Source organism: Nyctereutes procyonoides, unplaced genomic scaffold (genome assembly GCF_905146905.1).
Source record: "Nyctereutes procyonoides isolate TBG_1078 unplaced genomic scaffold, NYPRO_anot_genome, whole genome shotgun sequence".
In the NCBI taxonomy this organism is placed as follows: domain Eukaryota; kingdom Metazoa; phylum Chordata; class Mammalia; order Carnivora; family Canidae; genus Nyctereutes; species Nyctereutes procyonoides.
Window position 1 is genome coordinate 43,069,367 of NW_026575131.1, and position 25,535 is coordinate 43,094,901.

General features: G+C 43.9%; 1 protein-coding gene across 4 annotated transcripts in view; it reads right to left on the reverse strand.

Moving 5' to 3' along the window:
- Positions 1-25,535, reverse strand: part of LARS2 (leucyl-tRNA synthetase 2, mitochondrial) — a 156,033-nt gene that overhangs the window by 42,558 nt on the left and 87,940 nt on the right. For all 4 annotated transcript variants that reach the window (XM_055343793.1, XM_055343795.1, XM_055343794.1 and 1 more), the window contains 6 exons: positions 24,624-24,783; positions 14,810-14,914; positions 11,954-12,069; positions 8,497-8,780; positions 4,854-4,952; positions 1,712-1,849 (listed from right to left, as the gene is read on the reverse strand). In XM_055343793.1, coding sequence (XP_055199768.1) covers positions 1,712-1,849; positions 4,854-4,952; positions 8,497-8,780; positions 11,954-12,069; positions 14,810-14,914; positions 24,624-24,783 — 902 coding nt within the window. The remainder of the gene's footprint in view (positions 1-1,711; positions 1,850-4,853; positions 4,953-8,496; positions 8,781-11,953; positions 12,070-14,809; positions 14,915-24,623; positions 24,784-25,535) is intronic.

Here is a 25,535-nt window from a genome sequence, read left to right on the forward strand (position 1 = left end):
CCTACTTAAAAAAAAAAAAATTCCTATAATCAATGTAAGACAACTCAGAAAAGAAGGGTAAAGGACTCAAATAGGGATTTAATGTAAGAGAAAACACCGAGGTCCCTACATATATTAAAAACACACTAAATATCATCATGTGGGCATTGTCTTTTTATTCAAACATAACCCACAAACTGATTTACTATATAACCAACACTGACATGATAAAGATGTGTGGGGATGGGAACCCTCATCTCTGTTGATCCAAGCACAGGGGTTTTTTTGCTTTGCTTTGTTTGTTTTTTAAGTAGGCTTTATTTGCAGCATGAAGCCCAATGCAGGGCTTGAACTCACGACCTTGAGTTTGTTTTTTTTTTTAAAGACTTTATTTATTTATTTATTTATTTATTTATTTATTTATTTATTTATTTATTTATTTATTTGACAGACAGTGAGAGAAAGCATGCACAAGCAGGAGCAGCAGAGGGGAGTGAGAAGTAGGCTCCCCACTGACCAGGGAGCCCAATGTGGAGCTCTATCCCAGGACCCCGAGATCACGACCTGGGCTGAAGGCAGACGCTTAACCGACTGAGCTACCCAGGTGTCCCCAGAGAGGTGATAAATTTATAAAGGAAATTAATAGTCACGATTTCAGGATAGGGGTTGGCTGCGGAGGGACAGGGGGTAGGGAGATGGACAGAGGACCCTGGATATATTCTAAGGGACTTGTAATATTCTTTTTTTTTTTAAATTTTTTATTTATTTATGATAGTCACAGAGAGAGAGAGAGGGGCAGAGACACAGGCAGAGGGAGAAGCAGGCTCCATGCAGGGAGTCCGACGTGGGATTCGATCCCGGGTCTCCAGGATCGCGCCCCGGGCCAAAGGCAGGCGCCAAACCGCTGCGCCACCCAGGGATCCCGTAATATTCTTTCTTAAACTTAAATTCTAAGGGATGCTGAATTTAAGAAACAAAAAACAAAACACAACAACAATTGAAAAAAGAATCCCAGGAATTATGCTCTTGGCAATATGGCAGAACAGAGTCAAATTATTGTCCTGGTGATAAGTGAAAAAGCCAGGCAAGATATAAAAAAGAGGGGCACCTGGGTGGCTCTCAGGGGGTACAGGGATAGTCACTTTATTCTTAAAATATCTATAAGACATTGAATACATCATATATATATATATGATATATTTCATGGGAAAAAAGTACGCACAGAGCTCTTTGTGACCATAATGGGAACAGGTTATAGGGCCAAAAGGAAAAACATTTATCGATGGATTTGCAATGTGATTCCCTGGCTTAATCTATTACCTACTTTTATCAGAGTGCTCCATCAAGGCAGGATTCAGTCAAGCTTAGAAAAAAAGTGTGCACAGGACAGCCACGAGACCTCAACACGACCTCAAACGAGAAGCTGTAAAAAACTGTACAACATTATGAATTGCTTCTCTCTGCCTCAGAAGTAAAAATCTCAATCACTTAACTCAGCTAAAGAGACAAGCGCTGAAGGCAAGCCTCAGTGCGAGCCTGCAACATCACATGCTAGAACCAGGATGAAGTAACAGAAATGTACTTCAAATGGCTAAGGCTGACAGTGATGGCTAAAGTATATTTGAAAAACCAAAGTCTTCTGCTACATGTGTTTGCTCTGGAAGAACTGACACCTGCTTTAAGCTGTCGTTTGTGGAACTGAATTCTTTTGCAAAGTGGTATAAATGCTCACCTGTGTCTGACCATTTTTTGATCATGGCAAAAATGACTAAAGAATCTCGCGTAGAACAAGTGCATGACGGCATGTTCCTTCCCTCCGATGTACAAATCCACAGGCATCCAGTAATCTGCCAATGCTGTGTTAAAAGGGCTGGAAGAGAGAGAGAGAGGAGGTCATTTTTTAAAAACCCGCTTTGCTACAATCAACATAAATTAGACAGAGCTACTGTAATCTGCATATGCCCTGAGTCAAATTATGTTGGAGAAAAACAGTGATTTTTCTTTTTAAAATCTAATAAGAGAAAAGCTGATACAATAAGGGAGGAAAAAAATCAGATCAGTGTTAAATTATGAAATTTGTAAAAACTGTCTTGGAAGCCATTACTGACTTAAATGCGATTCTCATATAAAACGAGGACAAAGGGAAAAAAACAGCAGCAAAAAAAAAAAAGGTATTTCTGTGAAAAAGGTATTTCTGTAAGGTGTATACTTGAATATTTGGATTTTATCTTAATTTTTATTATGATTAGGCAATTGGGATTTGAGAGTTCTTACCAACAGGGGGCAATATGGCCTTTACAAAGGAGATGAACCTGCAGCCACTAAATGTTCATTTTAAAACAGAAATTCAGTCTTCTTTTTAAAAGCCTTAAAATAAAGTCAGCAAGAGCTTTGTGTATGGTCTCCTGCATGCAAGGAGCATAGTTAGGGTAACTAACACAGGATTGCTGGACTTCTCTCTCTCACCTAATAGATACTGTCAGTGACCGAGATTCTACAGGAAAGGCTTCCTCATACCCCATGGTTTTAATGGATGCTGGGGAGTAAAGGAGACACCACCTCCCTCTAACCTCTGGCTGTAACTCTTGAGAGGAGTCTATGAGTGTGCAGGTGTGTGTGTGTGCGCGTGTGTGTGCACGTGCACACATGTGCCTGTTGTGGGGAGGGGGGACAAAGCTGACTCAGACTCTCAATCTCAAGATAATGTGCTTCGTAGAGATGATCCAATGAAGTCAATCTCTGCCTTTGTAGGATCTGTACTCCATGGTTTCAAATATTTGTAACTTCTCTTCCCTACACCTCAAGGCACTTTTTTTCCCCCCAGCAAGGACTTGGCTCAGGCTGTAAGGACTGTAAAGGCCATATTGCCCCCTTGGACTTGGCTGAGCCTGCAGCTCAGCAGGTAGGCCTGGTCCACAGCCCCGCATATTTGCATCTTAATGCAGCTTGGTTTTCTCTGGTCTCTGGGCCAGAATTCTGGTAAAATTAAAACAATGTTTTTTCTTCCTTTGTGAACAATAATGGTTCCTCAGAAAAATCCAACTACTAATCCATGTGACAGAAAAAAAAGGGAGGTCAAGGGTGATGGTACTCATCCCCAAAACAAGTGCGGGGTGCATTTAGATGTTGAAAGTAGCTCAGATCCATGATTTAGTCCAGAACCCGCCTAGGGAGCACTGGAGCTGGTGCTGAAAAACTAGCAGCCGCATTTTATGAGGGCAAAGAGGTGCTAAGTGGTATTCCCAGATCGGAGTCTGTGAAGGCCTCAGAAATGTCTCCTGGTCAAGGATCCACCACTGATGTAGAGCCTCCATCATCTGTAAGATTTTTCTTTGAAGCATTCTGAGAGGTAGGGCCTGACTGCCCTGGCATTCTAAGCAACTGTTACTGAACAGAAAGCACCAGTAGCCCTTTCTAGAAGGAAGAGTCAGAAGGAGGGGCCACGGCAGCCTCCGGTCATTATCCTGCCTTTGCAGGCCACCGTTTACTTCAGGTCCCCTCCTTCCCGGATGGCCTGGACTTGGAATGACAGAATCGCAGTACTGCAGGGCACGACTCTGGCAGGGGGAGGGCAGGAGCGCCCATCTCACTGGAAATGTATTATTTTACAGCCACTGGAGAGAAAAAGAGGGCATTTTTATGCATGGACTTAGGAGAGTGATGGTTCTCCTGTGGGCAAAGAGCAGCCTGGCAAGGTCTTGGAAGTGCGGTGCTTGTAGTTTTTGTGCACTCGGCATTTGCTTTCTTTTTTGCTCATTCTCTTTATCCCCTCTCCCAATGGCTCTTATCCCCAAAGGTCATCTATTTATCTTTGTCTGAGAAATCCGCAAAGGGCTGCAAACTCAGATCGTACCGAGAGGTCTGTCCTTTCAACACTGGCCCCCAGCCCCTGCCTTTGTGAATACTGCCCCCGCTCAGCTCTCAGCCACTCGGAATTCTTGTAGCTGTCTCTTCTGGCAATTATACTCACAATCGATTTATCAGTTTAGAGATGACTGTGTGTATGTAACAAGAGACAATGCTTCCTAGCTCCCTCTTGCTCCCTACCTACGTCCCTCATCCCTCTCATCGTTATTGTCAGCTAAGTAAACAACATTACATCTTTATGGCCCCATCAGTGCGGTTCACCACAGGGCCAAGAAGGCTAGGACAACAGCATTTTCTTGCTTCTTTGGTTTTTGCATTTTTCTTGTACTTGGGATCTGCTTGGCTGTGAAGAATTGAACTTAATAATCCAACACACATGGGCAGCCCGGGTGGCTCAGCGGTTTAGTGCCGCCTTCCGCCTGGGATGTGATGCTGGAGACCCGGGATCGAGTCCCATGTCAGGCTCCTGCATGGAGCCTGCTTCTCCCTCTGCCTGTGTGTCTGCCTCTCTTTCTCTCTCTCTCTCTTTCTGTGTCTCTCATGAACAAATAAATTAAAAATCTTAAAAAAAAAAAAACAAAAATGACACACTGCCTTATGAGGGCCTGTTTCAAGGGGCACAATTGACCAGCAGCTTCCAGCTGTTGTGCCTCGGAACCACTGCCAGCTTCTGCTCCCCAAAAGGGAGGGGACCAGCACATGGATACTTCTGCTGGACTTGGGACTCTACTGGACAAGCGTTGCTCAGGGCTTCCCATCGGTCTGGCTGAGACTTTCTCAGAGCTGTGCTGTGGTCTGAGGCTCTTCAACCCATCCCTCCTTCCTGTCCCTTATTTTTCGGGTGTGGGGCTTGCACTAAGGCCTCTCCCCACCAACTCCTGCTCCCCCCCCCCATCCTCTCAGGTGCTGCCCCCAGTGAATCTCTCGCATCTATAATTCCATCTTGGCGTCAGCTTCTTGGGAGGTCCCAGACTGATGCATATTCAAAGGGTTCAGCAGTGCTTTACCTATGAGTATTCTGCGGGTCAGTATAGCGGAAGTAGTACCAGGCGGAATCAACAAAGGTATCCATCGTGTCTGTCTCTCTCCTGGCAGCTCCCTTGCACCTAAGAAATAAAGGAAACTCATCAATTGGTTCGTTTTTAAATCTTAATGTGGTGTTCCACCAGCTTTTGAGACAGCTATGACAGGTTAGTATCAATTTAGAAGGTCTTAAGAACAATGCCTTATCATGAACTGGTGATTCAGAAGATGCTCTCCCCTTGTATGGTTGAGTACAGTTTTAAAGAAATTTATAGGGCAGCCCGGGTGGCTCAGCAGTTTAGCACCACCTTAGGCCCAAGGTGTGATCCTGGAGTCCTGGGATCGAGTCCCACATCTGGCTCCCTGCATGGAGTCTGCTTCTCCCTCTGCCTGTATCTCTGCCTGTCTCTCTGTCTCTCAATAAATAGATTTTAAAAATCTTAAAAAAAATAAAGAAATTTATAAATAGAAATTTAAATCTTCAACAAGTAAAGGCATTATTCTCCACTTGTCTCAATTCTACCTGGTTGAAAATCTAATCACCAGGAGTATCTGTTTTGCACGTTAACTTTTATTTTAGGCATGTCAAGATTGCCTTCAGCCAAGGCCTACTTCATGATACTTGCGAAACCAATCAATTTGCAAAGAGAAGCTGAAAACCAAACATAGATGTTGTGCTGAGGAATGAACTTGGGTTTTCTCTATCTCTGTGAGGACTGGGGGTGGTGCAGAAATTGAAACCCAACAGGATGACCTTGGAAGGGAGGTCACCTTGGAGGCCCAATGGCAGTGGTCTGCTGGAGCCAACTCATACCAGCTTGTGAAAATCAAGTGTTCGCACCTCTTCTCAGCTCGGTGACAAGTGATGTCAAGTTTGTAGCCGAAACTAGCCCTTGGTGGAAGTATCAATACTATAGAAATTGGCAAACACCACAAATCAGAAGTTCCCATCACTGAAGGACAGGACACAGAAGGGTGAGGATAGCACCACTGTTCCAGAATGAAGAGAGATCGCTGGTGTGTGAGGGGCTGAAAAGAACAAGAGATCCTCATCCTAGGGATGGGGATGTCTGGGGAGGAGTAAGGTTCCTCAAGGGCCCAACTGCTGAACTGGTTCTGAAGCAGTGCCCAGTGTGATGGACCTGTGGGACTGCACAAACCGGATGCAAAAAACCCCACAACTTCTAGGAACCCATGAGAGGATGCCCTTAGCCAAGCTTAGCGTAGGAGGGGCCCAGAGCCACTAAAGACTCCTCAAGGCCTGGATCAGCAGTGGATGCAACGAGCCAGCAACCATCAGCTACTAATAGGTAACAGGGGCCCTTTGTGGCAATGAGAAGTACAGTAGGAGAACAGTTCTCATTCCAGGTTCTCCCTTCTGAGGTGTAGAAGCGGGACCAACCACCCCTCTAAATGCTGCCCTTTTGGCAGTCTGAGTCCTTGGGGGTTCTTGGAGATTCTGAGAAGCCCTGAGAGGAACGGATAAATTGTCTGCTAATTTTGTGTGCAAGGGTGTGAGTTTGCTTTTAATTTAAAAGTAAAAGAAGGCCTGCAGTTATATCCTGCATCTGTGAAGCAGTTCATACTGGCTTTATAAATCGTACCGAAGGGAACAGCCACCCCCCAAACTCCTGCTTATTAAGTAGAAGTGGCTGAGCAGAGACAAAGGAGCCCCAGATATGAGGGGGCTCTGGGACTCACCGGGGCCTCCCTCCGGGAACAGTGGTGGTCCCTAGGGGCAGATGTTTATGGGAAGGAGTCCTGTTTCCTACCACCCAGGGCTACTAGAAGACATTGATCTCAGTGCATCTCTAAATTAAAGCCACATCTCTTTATGTGGAGAGCAATCAACCAGAACTCAGACACTATTTGGGGAAATAATTACAAGATAAAGGTTACTTCTTCTCCTTCACCATCAATGCAGGTGTCCAAGTCAGGAAGAAAATGCAGGGCTCAACTGATCAAAGGAGTAACGTCTGGCTACAGCTCACCATGATGATTTTCTCTATAACAGTCACGTGGGACTTGAGGACAACCAACACGTTTTATTCCTGACACTAAGAGCTAGTGTGGCATAGGCTACTTGGTAAGTGGGGCAGATGGGTGATGGTGACAGTGACAGCAGTATGATCATCATTAGCTCCAATGGTACTAACAGTGACAGTGGGTGCAGGCGCTGAGCCAAATGCTTCCCGGGCATTCTCTCACTTAATCCTTAGGAACCCTGGAGATTACGAAGTAGATACTACTCATGTCCCCGTTTTGCAGATGAGTAACTAAAATTCAGAGAGGTTAAGAAATCTACCCAAGGTCTTGGAGCACAAGAGTAAGGAATCCACATCTGTTGAACTCTACTGCCCTGCTTGCCATGCTGTTCCATGACTAATGGTCCTGCATGCTCATTAGAATCATCCAGGGGGCCTTCATCAACACCACAGTCTGGCCTCCACCCTCCAGGAATCTGCAGCCAGGGTTGGAAGCCTTATCCCCACCAGAAGGGTCCTGGGCTGCTGTAGCTGGTGTGCTGAAGGCCAGTGTCTCTGGCAGGGAAGCCCTTTGTCACTGCTTATCAATAAAGAGGGTGTGCTATTTTCTCCTGGAGCCCACAATTCTACCCTGAAAAGGCTCAGAGCTCCCTATGTTCCTGCCCACATGTCCCATCTTAGATCTTAAAACCACCTAGGGACGAGGACCTGAAAGGATGGTGGTAACACTTCCATTTACTAGATATTTGTTAGGTGTCACTGTGGAGGATTATAGGTGTTAATTCTGTACTTTTGAGTAGCCCTTTGAAGGGGTTATATTAGTTTCTGATAAGAAAATCGAAACTCAGAGAAGTTATGTGACTCTCCCAAAATCACATAGCTAGTTAAGAGGCAGGGCCAGGGCTTGAATCCATTACTGTCTGACTCCCCAGCTTGGGCCTTGCAACTGTGAGATTGTTACCTGATTGCCAACCTCGTAACCCAGCTCTGTACCGGCAGAGGACCAAATTAGTTTAACATCCTCATCAAGATCTGTAAGGCAGAGAAGGAAGGAGAAAGATTCTGGAGCTGGGATTGGTTACTTATTTGTCTAATCAGCTGGTATAGTGTCACAAACACCCTATTTGCCAGCGAACTAACCGTAAAATACAATCCTACTTCCAAAGTGAGAAGATGTTTCAGTGTCTTACAGAATGAAACCCCTGTGCATACTCACCCTTGGAGCTACCACTCTGCTACTTGTGAAAAAACCTCCCCTATCATCAGCTACTAGGTGGGAAAACTAAGGCAGAGAGGAGAAAACATTTTCTATCAGCTCCAAGGAGCTCTCTGGAATATGAAAGGGAAGACAGTGGTCTTTTAGAAAGCCAGGATGAAAACGTGTAGCTTTCCATCGGTTGGCAGGTATTTCTGGTAAAGGTGTGAATGGATGCTGTTGCTTCTGCCAGCACAGAACAGAGGAGAGGGAGCTCATGCTGGGAGCCAGGCCTCAGATTCCAGCCCCTTCTCTCGAAGGTCTAGAAAGACCTAGGGTATTCTTTCCAGTCTGGCAGAAGTGCCAGAAAGGGAACCGAGAGCCTGAAACTCCAGCAGGCTGCTGGGGGCCACAGCTAAGGCCATGGCTGGGGGCGTGGTTCCTTACCTAGGGCAGGAGCAGTTCACCCACTCTGAAGCCGCGGCCAGTGGGGAGCCTCCCTTGCCGGTGAAAGACGTGATGTGGGGCAAGGTGACGGGCAAATCCTGCAGAGGCACAGGTACCGGGCCACAGGCCGGGCAGTGCACCATGGGGATGGGCGTGCCCCAGTACCGCTGTCGTGAGATCAGCCAGTCCTTCAGTTTGTTACTTGTCACGTCTCCACCTACTCTCTTCTTCCGGGCTTTCTGCGTCAAGGCTAGAAACGCATCCTGCCGGTTCATGCCTGTGAACTGTGAGGGAAAGGACAGAGAGCCTATTCTTCCCTCCACAAGGACAAGCTGTCACCCACTGCTAGCCCCCATACTGCTATAGTCTGTGCTGGGCAGTGTTGTGACTTCATAAGCCCTTAGGTGCCTTTACCTCTGTGGCCCCATTCCTCCTTAGGATAGTATTAAAAATTATGTCTTATGACTGTGTCGAGGATGAACATTATTTTGACCCTAAAAGTTCACTTTTTCCCCTCTGATTTTAAAAGAAATCAGCAGGGCACCTGGGTGGCTCAGTGGCTGATGTCTGACTTTTTTTTTTTTTAAGATTTTATTTATTTATTCATAGACACAGAGAGAGAGGCAGAGACACAGGCAGAGGGAGAAGCAGGCTCCATGCAGGGAGCCCGATGTGGGACTTGATCCGGGGTCTCCAGGATCACACCCCAGGCTGCAGGCGGCGCCAAACCATCGCGCCACCGCCACTGGGGCTGCCTGCGTGTCTGACTTTGGCTCAGGTCATGATCCTGGGAACCTGGGATTGAGTCCCGCATCAGGCTCCCTGTGGGGAACCTGCTTCTCCCTCTGCCTATGTCTGTGCTTCTCTCTCTGTGTCTCTCATGAATAAATAAATAAATAAAACCTTAAAAAAAAAGACATCTTTTTGGGGTCCCCTAAAAGTACCATGAGCCCTAGGTACTATGTCCCCCGTGTCTCATGGGCAAACTGGCCCTGGTTCTGCGGTTCTCCTTATCACCTGAGCCCTGGAATAGTACAGAGATCATCAAATGTCAGCATTGAGCTGCCAGCAAAGAACTGCATGATATGTATTTCTAATGACTAGTACCCTGTTGGGAGAAAAATAATCCAGAAAAGAAAATTCAGTATCATAAAGCAGAAGTATTTCAGGAAAGCAGGGGAACATAGAGCCATAGCCACAAGAACTTGAACCATTCCTTTTATATTTAAATTGCTCCCATTTCATAGAGAGCAGAGCAAAACACTAAAAGTAGAAGAGAAATTCTCTCTTCACCTGATGCTTTTTCACAGAACCAAGCTAATGAGCATCAAGTCAGCGTGGAATGCCAACGGGGGGATCGTGGGTATCCTGGAATTGGTTCACCGAAGATGGACTGCATACCTACTATGTGCCAGGCTTCTGCTAGGCATTCTGTCCCCTGCCTGCAACGAGCTTATGATCATGAGGCATAAAGAGAGAAGTATAGTGACTTTTATCAAAAAGGGGGGTCTGCAGTGTCTTCGGAGGCACACACAGAGCTTGCTACCAAGGAAGCACTCATACTCTGGGAGGCATCTTCTATGTTTTGCGCTCCCACCATCATATAATCACAGGACAAATGACTTCAAGCTCTCTTGAAAGGCTACCTTCTCCATGTATCACTGTCTTTACATTCTAGAAACTCACAGATGATAGGAGCCTTTTACCACCTGTTCTCCTTCCACCCACTGAAATAATTCGTTATTATCCTATATATTCAGTCAAGAGCCAGGAGAGGATTCAACAGACTACCAAAACTATCTGGAGAAGCCAGGGAGCATAATTAACATCAGTCCTATACTAAGGAGTGCGCAGCTCTCTGGGCACTTCAGAAGCCTAATTTCAGCTACGAGTGTCCCCTTTCTTGCCCTGCAGAGAGAGATCCAGGGCTCCCTTAGAGGCACCTTGGTTTGGCTCTGCCCCACCTCCAGGGAACCTGCTCTAACACAGTCTAAAAGAAGGTTTAAGGTTCAACATCTTAGAGCATGACTCATGTCTGGGGATACCATTTATGCAGTGAAGGCACAAACATGAGGCCAGAAAATTTTGTCATTTACTCTTATTTTTAAACATCTATATTTATCTATATGCATATATATAAAATATCCTCTAGCCAGGTAATCCCAAACCTGAAAATCCTGGATCTTCAGATCTAATTGAATCAGTATCACACAGGCTGGGACCTGTAAGCATCTCCCGGGTTATTCAGAGACATGGGCAGGTACATGCTACGTGAAACCAGTAGTCCCCAGACTCAGTGGCACATTAAAAATCACAGCAGGGGAGTTCTGAACACACTTGATGATTAATCCGTGTCTCCCACCCCATAATCTTTACATCAGAATTTCTGGGGTGGGACTCAAGTATCAGTCGTTTAGAAACTTTCCAGGTATTTCCAAAAGGCGGCCACATTTAAGAGAGAGTACTCTAAATCAGAACTGTCAACCTTTATAAGTACACGAATTGCATGTACTTATTAGATCTTATTAGATCTAATCTAATTAGACTATTAGACTTAATAGTCTTATTAAGACTTATTAGATCTTATAGATCTTAATAGATCTTATAGGGGATCTTATTAGACTCGGGCAAGGTCTGGGAGTCTCCACTTCTAATAAATGATGCCTGCACTCCTGGTCCCGGGACCAGACTTTGAGTAGCAAAGTTCTGGGCCAGTGATTCTCAAAGTGTGGATCCTGGATCATCATCATCAGCAGCAGCAGCACCTATAAATTTGTTGGAAATGCAAATTCATAGATTCTACCCAGGACTGCTGAATGAGAATCTCCAGGTTGGGGAAGGCACTGTGTATGTGAACAAGGCCCCAGTCGATTCTGGGGTTACTCTTAGGTTTGAGAAACACCATCTCTGCTGTCTCCCACTCACCCCTCACTCTACCCCTATCATCACACTTCCTGGCCTAGGTCAATGGCAAGGCTAAGGTCAAATCCTGCCAGACCTACCACCTGGCAAGAGAGAACCTGACCCAAGTAAATAAATGTGATTCAACTTCAGTGTTCACTTCTATACATAAGCTTAACTTTAGGCAAAAACAAGTCAGTCATCTGGGGAGAATAGAGACCTCCAGGAAGAACAGCCAATTTCAGCCACCCTCCCAAGGAATCCGTATCCTTGGAAGAGGGGATTTTTTTTTTTCCCTCCAAGGAGAAGATTCCCCAAATATAGTGACTATAACCATACTATTCTAGGATTAGGCTTGATGTAGAGTTGATAAATTTCTAGATCTTAAAGAAGAATATGGTTTTGTTTTCATAGATTATGAAATGAGGCTGCAAGACCATGAGTGAAATGGTAGGCTGTGAAGTGCACCTGAAAGAAAATGTCTCATCAAACTCCTGTTTGGATCCTCAAGATCAGGATTTGAGAAGCTGTCAGGCCCGTGCCACAGGGAACCAACCTCAGCAGAGCTGCTCATTCTCTCGGTGCCGTCTGGCAGAGTTTCTATAACTTCAGAGTAGGGTAGGCCCAGAGTCTGGGCTAAGACGGTGTCTTCTGGGCTGGTGCTGGGGATTCCTATTCAGAGGGGAAAAAAACATAGAACACCTTCTTTGCAAATACCCAAGTCACAAAATAACTGACGGCACTGACACTCAGCTTTCGATTCCTAAGGGAGACTCTCTTTTAGCTATGGAAGTTCTAAAAATGCAGCACATTCCTTGGGAAAATGGAGGACAGTCTTGGAGAAACCCACCACTCTAATACAACCAGTTTACCACGCTGGCATGATTTCCTTTCTTTATCCTGTGCTTCATGTCTTTTAAAAAAAAAATAGCTGTAATTCTAAAATATATGATTTGGGATGCCTTTGGTCACTGAAATCATGAATTGCTGAGCATCTGGAAAAGCCTCTTATCTGAATTCCCTTAGTGACTAAGGACAGAGGCATTCTCTTGAGAAGCAGGGCTGACTCCTTTAGCATTTCCTGGCACCTTAGAAAAATCCACACACTCTGGAAGTGGAAAGCTGGCCACTGTGTTTCTGCACGCTGTGTTTTGTTCCCAAAGGCAAATTCATTCTGAATAGAAATTTATTGTTCAACCCACACACGCCCTTGAGATGGAACTGAGCATAAGTAAATCACTCATCCAGAGGGTCAAGGCCTACTCTGTTGGCTTCAGCTATTTGTCAAAACAAGCTTGTTGGTGGTTGGCTCTGCAGGGCAGACCTCAATCTTGGCACTCCTGGTATCCTGGATTTGTGAGGCTATGCTGAGCATCGTAGCCCCTGGTCTCTGCCAGTAGCACTCCCCTGAGTGTGACAGAAAAATGACTGTAGAATTGTGAAACGTCCCCTGGTGGGCAAAAATCGCCCCAGGTGGAGGACTCCTGCTGTAGAGTCAGCTGTCAAAACTGTTGATGTCCTTGCAGACACAACACGTCATGTGGCCACCAAGAGGGAAAACTAAGGACAACCCACAAAGTGCTTGAGTCAGATTTCGGTAAAGGGCCTCTTTGGAACACTGCCCTACAAGGGTGATTTAATGTTTGGGAGACATGTTCTAAAGCTCCTTGGCAAGATGGAAAGCTCCATGGTGTGATGGAAAGTTCTGTGGTGTTCCAGCTGAGGTAACTGACAAAACGCATCTAACAAGGCAAATAAATGTTAAGAGTGGACCTGAAGGATATGGAAGGCTGACGACAAATGGCAAGCAATAAGTATTAGTGGAAAGTGTTCATGGGCAAGAAGGGAAAGAGCCATTTGCTACGTTCCTGAAGCATATGGTTTGGAGTAACCAAGAGAAATGTTCGAATGGAGACACTATGGCCAAAATTTATTTGACCACATAAAGAATGCTCTGGACCACAGTGTGGGTTATGTGGGGCTCAGCACGATGTGAACTATTTGTAACATGCAGGTGGGATGGCAAAAACAGTTGCTTTTTCTCTTTTCTATTTCTACTGCTTGTTCTTGGAAGGCAAGAAGCAGTAACTTAGAAAATGTTAATAATGGAACTGCGGGAAATCAAGACAACAGGGAAAATGATTTCCATGCACATCCAAAAAAAAGATTTTTTTCTTCTTTCAGGATTTTTTCTTTTTCTTAAGATTTTTATTTATTTATTTGAGAGAGCACAAGCAGGGGGAGCAGCAGAGGGAGAAGCAGGGAACCTACTGAGCAGGGAGCCCGATGTAGGGCTTGATCCCAGGACCCTGGGATCATGACCTGAGCCAAAGACAGATGCTTAACCAACTGAGCCACCCAGGCTCCCCTCTTTCAGAATTTTCAATATTGTGCCAGTAATTTGATTCAAATTATATTCCCTACCCCCAATAGAGCAAAAAGCCACATCAACAGCTTCCTTTATTGCTTCTCTTGGCTGGTTGTGTTAATGCATCTTACTAATTATAAAATACATAAAAATAATAGAAGGAATTATTTCCCTCAAGCAACACACTTTCTAGATTTAAATGGTCAGAAGGGAATGACCCGAATGGCTTAATATCCATTTTCTGTTTGGATGTTTCTTCAAATCACTCTGTCAAAAACTGATCTGGGAATCACGATGGAAAACATGATTTCAGTAAGAAATGCTATTTCTTCTGGGTGCCAGGAAATTGAGAGTGTGGAAGGAACTTTCTCTGCAGGCTTTTGGCATTTTGAGACTGGCTGGGATCTGCAGTGGGAATGCCAGGGGAGAGGGGCACCCAGGTCCATCCGAGGGTAGATCTTGGACCAGCTGTCGGCAGTTCTGTCCTTGGTTTGCCCCCAGCCTCTGTGAGGTGACAACTTAGAACTCCCAGGGCTGAGCAAGGCTCTGGAGGACCTCCAGTGCATAGCTCTAAATGCACCTTCGACCTGACTGCTGTGCCATGGTCCTTTCCCTAGAGGGCTCAAGTTTACCTCCTCAAGCCTTCACTCAAACCCTGCCCAATCCATCATGTGTGCTGAGCATCTCCAGCTCTGCAGTTGCTGTTGGTTCTATGAGCTCTGAAAATCAGATTTCATCTGAGTTGTGCTCTTCCCCATGTCATATGTGCGAGTCTCACTAACTAGTTCTACTGGCCAGACCTGTGGGCCAGACACTTTTTATTATTCTTAATAGCAACCAGCAAGGTGTGATATACTGGGTATGTTTTCAAAAATGTAGCTCTTAAATAGTGAGTGGCTAAATGAAGAGGCATATCATTTTTCCAAACAGGTAAAACAGACCGTGAATCAGCAGTGAGCTCTTCCAGTTGACAGCAACAGGCTGGTATTTGGATCTGAAGCCTGCTGAGTGTATTAAGTTGATTATATTTTAATAGCTACTTACCTATTTTGGAATCCAGAGAGCCCTCAAAGTCCGCTTTGGCCAAGATAACGACAGGGGCCTCCTGCTGGGTGAGCATGTTCACAGCCATCACGGGTGTGAGGCAATCTGAAAATGAGAGCGAGTGACAGCTGGGATATTAAGACCATCTGAGTCTCTGAGGAGACAAGTGAGAAAAATAAGCACTAAGACTTCTGTTTTGTGCTAATTGTTAAAGAATCTTTTCTTTGAAGGTATTAATGGATAATTCACACCAGGAGAAAATCAAAAGCTTATGCAAATACACAAAAAAGTTCATCTATGTTCAGAACCAAAGAAGTTAAATGGGATTTTTACTTTACGGATGGTAAAGATGCTCCCGCCACCTCCCTTTCCTTTTGAAAAATACCTCAACTATACAGAATAAGCAATAGAAAAATCTATGATGACTAAGAAGATGTCTGAAATTCTAAATCCTAACACCTGAAGATGGAAGTGGACAGGAACATAGAGAATAACTAAGCAGAGGGCACGAGAGTTCTGGACATACGAAGATAGAACAGTTCTTCCCACCTACCCCTTTTTAGGAGATAGTGCAGGAAGGATGTGTTCCAGCAAAACAAAGGGGTAAATGAAGAAAGACACAGAAATGGGATCTAGGAAACAGGATCCACCAAAGGAAAGAAGATCAGGACACTCTCAAAACAAAGATAAGGGGAAGCCCTAGGATGGGAGATGGGCAGCAGAGGCCTTGAGAGTGACCAGGTCAGGCCTGAGCAGGATGGAGGGCCCAGGGAGCATCTTCAGGGGAAAAAGGAGAATCAATACTTTATCTGACAGGTTGGAATATGTAGAAAACTCTATTGAGAGGAATTTTAAAGAGCCTCTGGGAGGGTGTGGGAAGACTTAGAAATTCAAGGAACACAAAGCAAATGAGAAAAAAAAAAGGACATCATTAACTTCAGGCAAAACAGAAAGTATATTACCAAAAGGAAAATGTAATCATAGTATACTTGTCTCAGTTGTGAATGACATTTATGTAGTCATAATAAAATACTTAATTTGGAATTATCCAAACAGTGTGTCATCTTAAATGAAGCTTGTTACAACCACCACAGCAGGGAGACAAGACATTAATAGATGAATCGTTACTGACTATATACAGGAATGGAAGCATGAAGGCCCAAACACAGTCCCAACGAAAGAAAGGATGAAAAAAAAAAAAAAGAAAGAAAGGATGAAAGAGGTAAATTAATCAGTGAGTTTACTTGAGCTTATTCCAACACAAGCAACTGACAACAGTTATAATTTGTGAACTCTTACTACTTATAGTTGCCATATTTTAAGACTTTATACAATTATCTAAAATCTGTTTTATAAACCCCAAAGTTAGAATATGCCCAGTAAGTAAGATTTATTCTTTTCAAAGAGGGTAAATAAGCTCTATAGGCATCTAAGCCAGCTCTTCTCTTCATTCACCTTGGTGGGGGTAGTCAGGAAGCACAAGACAGGTTATAATGGGGGCAGAGTAGCATGTAACCCAAACGGGTCTCCAGGGTAGAGGTTCAGTAGCACCAATGGTACCAAAGCTAAGAGGCACCTGCTGCCCTCAGCTGTCTAAGTGGCTGGCACTTCTCAAAGTGGACACCATTTTTTCTGATTCTGTACTGCCCCTTCTCAAAAACATCACATGATAAAATGTGAAGAGAAGGATGGAAGATGAGGGGAAGTGGTATATGAGTAGAAGTCACAGGATAATGTTGAGAACTGGTGAACTGGGAGGGAACAGGGTGGGCATATTATCCAGACACATGGAGGTCTGTACCATAGAAACAGCTGTAGCACAGAGTGACAGTTGACCCCAGACCTGCATTGCCTTCTGACTCAGCAACAGAATGCTTAGTTGGACACACGTCTGCATAGTTCACAAGAGCACTGCTCCACCTTCCTTACGCTATGTGTGGTCATGGGGTATGTGCAGAAGCAACTTCTAGGGCATGCTCTCAGAGGGAAGAAGGATGTCCTTCTTTCCCTCTTTCTTACTTACAACACAGATGATGTGTAGAACATCTCAAAACACACAGGTAAAGACAGGACCCTTGAAGGGCAGAGTGGGAACGCAGAAAGAGTGTTGGCCATGACTCATTCACAAAGCAGACTTGTTATACTTGCTTTGAGATTCATGTGGCCAAGAAATAAACTTGTCTTATTAAGTCACTGTGTTTTCAGGACTCTGTTGTAGCCACCAAACTTATATCCTAAGTAACACATACCTAAAATGATATGAAGTGGCTGGATAAGTAAGCTCCTGCTGTTGTTAATACGTTTTGACTTTTCTTTTTTTTAAATATTTTATTTATTAATTCATGAGAAACAGAGAGAGAGAGAGAGAGAGAGAGAGAGAGAGAGAGAGGCAGAGACACACAGGCAGAGGGAGAAGCAGGCTCCATGCAGAGAGCCCGACGTGGGACTCGATCCCGGGACTCCAAGATCATGCCCTGGGCTCAAGGCGGCGCTAAACTGCTGAGCCACCTAGGCTGCCCCACTTTTTGACTTTTCATGTGATACACATATATCACTTGGATCTTATAAAACACAAGTTAATTTTTAAAAAGTGAAATGGACATTAAAGTAATCTTGAAGTAATATCATTTTACACCTGGTAAGTTAGCAAAAACTTTTAGAAAGGTACCATCACTGTTTGTGAAGTTGCTCTGAAATTTGTGTATCATTGTACATGGCATTATAAACTGATAATAGTACTTTCAGAAACCAATAAAAGCAACCTGTAATAAGAACTAGAAAAATGTTCATAACCTTTGACCAAGTAATTTCCATTCTGGGAAATGTCTTTTAAGGAAGTAATTCTACAGAGAAAAAGAGCTATGTGGATATAAATACCGAGAGTGGCTATTTCTGTAACAGCCCCAAACATTAAAAGGCCAAATGTTCAATATGATAGGGAAGACTGAGGATATTACGGTACATTGAGTTAATGTAATATTTTGTATGGATTAAAAAAGAATTGTGAAGCCTGCCTAAAAACCAACACCCTCTCCCCTTTCTGAAATGATATTATATGAAGACCAAAACATAAAGACAGAAGCTGTCTGATATCTAAGATACATTTCTGTGAGAACATGAATTAAAAAGTATTATGATCACACACTGGGACACCTGGATGGGTCAGTCGGTTGAGCGTCCGACTCTTGGTTTTGGCTCAGGTCATGGTCTTGGAGTCATGGGATCAAGCCCCATGTTAGGCTCTGTGTTCAGTAAGGAGTCTGCTTAAGATTCTTTCCCTTTGCCTCCCCTTATGCCCCTCTCCCTGCTCACGCATGCTTGCTCTCTCTCTCTCAAATAATTTTTTTAAAAAGGTAATATGAACAGACACAGAAGAATAAAGGTTGTCCCTTACCTTTGTTGTATATAAAAATTAACTAAAAAATGGATTAAGGACTTACATGTAAGATAGAAAATGAAGACCACCCACAGAACTGGAGAGTATTTCTGTAAATCATACATCTGACAAGGGACCTGCATCTAGAATATGTAAAGGACTATTAAAAATCAACAAAAGAAAGACAACTCAATTAAAAAGTGGGCAGAGGGTCTGAACAGACATTTCTCCAAAGAAGATACACAAATGGCCAACAAGCGACATACAAAGATGCTCAGTATCACTAACTATTGGGTAAATGCAAATCAAAACCACAGTGAGATACTACTTTCCATTAACTAGGATGATCATGATCAAAAAGACAGATAACAAGTGTTGGCAAAGATGTAGAGAAATCGGAGCCCTTGTATACTGCTGGTGGGAATGTAAAACAGTGCAGCTGCTGTGGAAAACTCTGATGCTTCCCTGACCAGTTAAAAACAGAGCTACCATATAATCCAGCAAGTCCACTCCTAAATACATACACAAGGAAATGAAACCTATGTCTACATAGAAATCTGTATTTAGGGATCCCTGGGTGGCGCAGCGGTTTAGCGCCTGCCTTTGGCCTAGGGCACGATCCTGGAGACCCGGGATCGAATCCCACACGTCGGGCTCCCGGTGCATGGAGCCTGCTTCTCCCTCTGCCTGTGTCTCTGCCTCTCTCTCTCTCTCTCTCTGTGACTATCATAAATTAAAAAAAAGAAAAGAAAAAGAAATCTGTATTTATGTTCACAGCAACACCACTCATAGTAGCTAGAAAATGGCTAGAATGTCCATCAACTAATGAATAAATAAAATGTATAATATTATTCTGAAATAAAAGGGAACAAAATACTAAAATGGATGAGCCTTGAACACATTATACCAAGTGAAAAAAGCCAGTCTCAAAAGAAACAAATACTGCACGATTCCATTCATATGAAATGTCCAGAATTGGCAAACCTATGGACAAAGTAGACTAGCAGTTGGCTAAGGCTCAGGGTAACAGTAGGTACAGGGTATGGAATCTCTTTGGGGGTGACAAAAATGTTCTAAAGCTGTGCATAGGGGCACCTGGGTCTGCCTTTGGCTCAGGTCATGATCCTGGGGTTGTGATCAAGTCCTGCATCAGGCTCTCCACAGGGAAAACTTCTTCTCCCTCTGCCTATGTCTCTGCCTCTCTCTCTGCATTGCTTATGCATAAATACATAAAATCTTAATAAATAAATAAAACTGTGCATAATTCTGTGGATATACTAACAACCACAGAATTGTGCACTTTAAATTAGGGGTGAATTTCATGGTATGGGAATTATATCCCAATAAAGTCATTAAAAGAAAAATATGAAACAAATGTAGGGTACTATATTAAACAGTTGGGTTGGGGGTTTTGTTTTGTTTTATTTTTATTTTTCCACCTCAAAGTTCTATTGGGACAGTTTTTCAATTAGAAAAAAAAATTGGCCTATGAACTCGAATTATTAGCAGATCTGTAATGAATATACAGCAGCATCTTGCATGCTTGCTGCATCTGGTCAAAATCTATTCCTTACAAAGGACAAAACTAAAATCGGAAGTTCTCGAACCAGACCGAGAGCTCTCTGTATTTCTCCTGTCAGGTGCTAGCAGCGTGAAGCAGGAAGCAAGGAGGCCACAGAGAAATCCAAAGTAACTAAAGCGTTTCCTACAGAGGCTCTATACCTACCAAACGGGTTTAGTACAAAGCCTACGAAGGAAACATTCTAGGCCAAAAGGTGCCCTCTGCCCCAGGGCCCCACTGCAAAGCAGGCAGGTCTTTCGTGCCCTCTGGAAAAAACAAACAGATGGCTTTCCTTCAGTGATCAGCAAAGCAGTGCTCCACGCAGGGACACCCTGTGGGAACTGGGTTGTGTGGTCAAGGAAGTGTGAAAAGTGCCACGTGACCTGCACTCTTGGACAGTCTCAGTGTAAAACGGCACAACAAAGGTTCTGAGACATCCAGGAGCAAAGAAACCTGTTTGTTTTTGTTTATTCCACATTATGTGAGCACAGAGACTCTTTCCTCTGCCTAACATCTATTAGCATGTGCTGGAAGGATGGTAGAGGGAATAGCTTGATTAAAGAACAGACTATAATCTACAGGATTCCTTTCCTTGTCTTGTATCCCATCCTCCCACACACACTAAGCAGAAAGGGGGCAAGGGCCGAGTAAGCAATTAATTATTTAATGTCCTGGAGCTTCCAGGGAGATGAGGCTCCTGCTCTGATGTGTCCATAAACAACAGGGTTCTGAGGTACCCTCACTCAGAGGGAGACCTCACTTACCCTTTTGGCAAAAAATGCATCGTAGAGACCACTGGTGACTCAGAGCTGAAATGTGTGGTTCCAAAGCCTCAGGGTTTGAATATTTTAATATCAGAAATGTAAGAAAAGACGTCAGGAAAAGCCAGAACAGCTTCTAGAACTCTGATGATATTTCCCTATTGATGCTTTTTATGGTTTCTGCTCCCATCAAGTCAGAGCTTACATAACACGACTTAAATCAGAGGCGGTCAGCTGAGAGAAGGAGGCAACGTGAATGATAGAAATAAACTCAGTTTGAAGAACTCTGGAGGGAAGCACCTGACTTTTTGCTCTCTTAAAAGAAATCTATGCCAAATTATAGGATGCTGAGCAAAACAGTATTTGTAGTCAATAACATTGGCAATCCAGTCCACCCATCCAGAAATCAGGGCAGCATGCCTAGAGGTCTGCCCTTGATGCCTTCCAGATACTTCTGGGAGCTGCTTCGGACCCTCCATTCTGACAACTGCTGTTTTCTTGTCTTCATGGTCTCCTAACTCATGGTATGCAGGTCCTCCTGCCTGCCCTCTGCCAAGCATCACCCTATCCGCGTGTGTCACCTTCCTCTGAGCCCCTGAGGGCTCCTTCTGGACCCGCAGGGCCCCCAGAACCACCTTGCCCCCTGGGCTGGGAAAGCCAAACTCCCAAAAGTGAAGTGACTTTCCTTAAGTAACAGCCAGGATGGCTCTGGGATCAGAACCTTGGCCATCTTGTTGTCCACAAAGGCACTGATATACAGAAACCAACTTAGTGGCTGTAGGAACTCACATTTGAGTATTTAAACTTCTGCAAGTGACACATTCCATCACAACTGTGCACTGTCCTGACTTTCGGCGGTCACTAGTCGCCCTCAAAACCTGATGCTGGAGAAAAAATCCAGCCGTTTGTCTGATTTGAGCTGAGCCACTTGGCAAAGGTAAATGACAATAGCAATGTGATGTTTGGGTTTAAAATGTAACTTCCAGGGATCCCTGGGTGGCGCAGCGGTTTAGCACCTGCCTTTGGCCCAGGGCGCGATCCTGGAGACCTGGGATCGAATCCTACGTCAGGCTCCCGGTGCATGGAGCCTGCTTCTCCCTCTGCCTATGTCTCTGCCTCTCTCTCTCTCTCTCTCTCTCTATCATAAATAAATAAAAAATAAATTAAAAAAAATAAAATGTAACCTCTAAATAAATATATAAATAAATAAATAAATAAATAAATAAATAAATAAATAAATAAATAAAGAATGTAACCTCCAAAGCCAAAGAAGGCATCCGCCCATATTCATATGGTGATTTTAATTCGAATTTTAGGAAAACTGTATTACACTTAAGGCACCGTACTGGCCTTACGTAACTAGTGTCACATGTCAAAATCCAGAGACTTGACGTGCAAATTAAACTTGAGACTTTGAATAAGTTGACATCTGCAAAAAAGAATATTTCTATTCTGAAAATTGGAACTGGAAAAGATAGAGCCAAATGCAATGTTCCATTTGAAATTATTTCAGAGATTATTAAAAGAGGTGAGAACGAAGCTAGTGAGCCATTTAGTGCTAAAATGAAATGATGGGACAAGTCAGAAGTGCCGATACCCCAAATGATCATGAAAACATCGCTCTTTGCATCTGCTAAGAAAATTAAATTTCTTATATATAAAAATGTAGGGAGTTTATACAGTCCCTTTCATGTCAGGAGCTCTGTCTTTTATAATGTATGATCTCATTAAATCCCTGTTAATATTACCTCATTTTAAATTGTGTCCCCAGATTAACTGTAAGAAAACGAAATCTAAGGGCTGGATATTTACATTTTTTAGTTTTTCAATTTTAGGTATTTTTCAACCATCACAGCCCACAAGAAATCTCAAAATGCTCATGAGAGTAAAAATTATGAGTTTTCCCTTTAAACAGTAGAAAAAGGATCCAATTTTTTTTTTTTTTTTGAGTAAGTGGGAAAAAACCCAGAGAGATAGCTACACTGGACTTTAATGAGCACAACACTGAAATTTTAACACAAGTCTTTTTTCTGTTTCAATACATAACAACAAGAGATGACAGCAAGTGGTATCTGTCCTGGGCCAGAGTGAATCACACTTGCATCTGGCTCTCCTCTGTTATGGTCTCCCACAAAGGCAGGACCATGACTGGTCTTCTGCACGTCCCAGATTGCTTAGCACACAGCAAACTCATCCTAAGTGCTCATTGATTTGACCCTGGCTTCAATGCTGGAAGTTCACAATTAAGTCTTCAGCAGAGGTAAGTTGGGATGACACTGTCTATCTTTCCAGCCTGATATCAGGAAACCTTTCATTCTGGTTACTTTAAGAATAGCAATTAAAACAAACAAACAAACAAGGGCGCCTGGGTTGCTTGGGGGTGAGCATCTGCCTGCAGCTCGGGGTGTGATCCTGGGGTCTTGGAATCAAGTCCCATATCCAGCTCCCTGAGGGGAGCCTGCTTCTCCCCTCTGCCTATGTCTCTGCCTCTCTCTCAGTGTCTCTCATGAATAAATAAAATCTTAAAAACAAAACAAAAACAATAAAACCAAAACTTTACATCACCATGCAAATCATTTTGTTAGGCAAATAATTCAAACAGACCCTGATAATTCAGACTGTGTTCTTTGGGTTGAAATTTATAGTCTACGAAAAGAGAATAAGGATGAGATTTTTACAGAAATATTTACATTTCTCCAGAAACCTACCCCCCTTTCTAAAAAGATTTATTTATTTATTTATTCATTTATTATTATTATTTTTTAAAGATTTATTTATTTATTTGAAAACGAGCAAGCAAGTGCATGCTCATGACCAGGAGGAGCAGAGGGAGAGGGAGAGAGAATCTCAAGCAGATCCTGTACTCAGTGTGGAGCCCAATGTGGGGCTCAATCTCGCAACCCTGAGCAGAAACCAAGAAGTGGACAGTCCACCAAATGCGCCCCCCAGGTGTCCTATCTGGAGACCTACTTCTAACTGGTAGGGGGACTTTCTTTTGCCTGCTTTCCTCTGGTAAGAGCCTCTGAGTTTGTTTAGGGTAGCTACCTGTCCTCACTGGTTCTAGTCTTGGTAGTCTAACAAGGAAGGGGTCCAAAAACGCCAAGAAAAAGGTCATGGGCCTCAGTTATGCCATTCAGATACTTTTCCTTGCAACAGGAATCTCAGACCAAGTGGTCCAAACACTGAGGGCGAAGGGAGAACAGATTCACTCAGTCAGTGGTGCTCAAGAGACTGTTCCTGCTGCCAAAACCCAACAGCTGGCTGATCCAAGTCCTCTTTAGTCCAGTTCCTGCTAGTAAGCAGGGTTCCCACAGCCTCCAGAGTGTCATCTGGTTTGGCCAGGGATGGATTCTGTTGCTTGCAACCACAGCATCCTAACGCACAGGCACTCCCCAAATCCTCACTGACCAATAACATGTGCTAGGCCTCTTCCAGGTCAGCCTGATCCATGGACTGAAGGCCTGTACTGAGCAGGGCTCTGTTCAGCTGCTCTAATGATTGTGTGAATTCTTTAAAGTCATAAAATGAAGTTGTTGAAAATGCTTCCTCTGATTCTCACTGGCTTTCTCCTTGTCACCATCATCAGGAAAGTTTCACTTGATGATGTAATTATAAATCAAGCAGAAGATTCTATTCCTATCAGAAAGAGCTTTAAATTTAGATTATATTTAAAGAGAAAGAGTTGAGCTTTCGGTCAGAAATTCAAGAAGCAGATAAAATAGTAACTCAAAGTGAAACCAGGGGTAACAATATTTTCAAGGCTCTTATTTACCCTGTTTTATTATTTTTTTAAAAAGATTTTATTTATTTGAGAGAGAGAGAGAGAAAATATGCAGGCAGAGCAGCAGGCAGAGGCAGAGGGAGAAGCAGACTCCCCAGTGCACAGGGAGCCTGACATGGGGCTGGATCCCAGGACTCTGGGATCACAACCTGAGCCAAAGGCAGACCTCAACTGACTGAGCCACCCAGGTGCCCCTTAAAATAAAAAACCAACAAGTCAGGGCCAAGTGAAGAACAAATGACACAGGATGACATATGAGAGAGAACCGTGAACCCATGTAGTGCTATCCAACTATAAGCTGTAATCCACATGTTCGCCTGAACTTGCCAGCTCACCTTTGCCAGGAACAAGTGCCTTCTGAAGGGTTTCCTTCAGGGAGCTGTGCCCGTGTAAGAGTCTGTGGCTGGGAGAGATGGCGACGTGGGAGGTACCGTAAATGGCTTCGGGGGTGGCCGTGTAGGCAGTTAGCTTTTCTCCTGTGACTTGTCCATCCACCTGGAAGGTAAAAGCAGAGCCATTTCATTCCTTAGGGCTCCTTCTGGGCTGTCGTGCTCCCTGGCCACATTCCCTTCTCCCTTCTCTCTGGGGACAGTTTCTGGCTGCAGCCCCAGGGATATGGGGCCCTAAGATGGCCCCTGGCAGGGGCAGAGGTGAACGACAGAGAAGAGGATCACCATTCCTCTTTGAGAAGCCTGGTGCCCATTGCCCCTGGTGGCCCCAAATGGAAGGTGGTTAAAGCATGCTCAGAAAGATGCCTCCCCCATTTTCCTGGCTCCTTTGTTCACGAATCAAGAATTAACTATCAACATTATATTGTTTCTGTCTTGACAAAGGAGCTATATTTTTCTCCAGGATTTAAGGTAGAGATTAAAAAAATAAAGGTATCTACTTTTCTAACCAGAAAAACAGTCACTGAGGCTAAAACCATTCTGAGAAGGAAGAAAAAAGGACACTTGAGCTCATGACTAAGTGTTCCTAGGGCTGGTTAAATGCCTTTCAAAGAAGAGGCACACATTAGGCATCCACTGAATGCTAATTCTATGACAGACACAGAGAGGACAGAGGCTCCTTCCTTCACACATTCATTCAAATATGCTCACAGTGAGCCAGTGATGTGTGAGTCTACACTATGGCCTGAGTGCCAGTTAGGTGTCACCTAGGGAGCCTGGCTTAGGGTGCCAGAGGCACGGCCACATGATCCTGTACCTACAGGACTGAGAGTGTTCCCATCCCTGAGACAACTCATT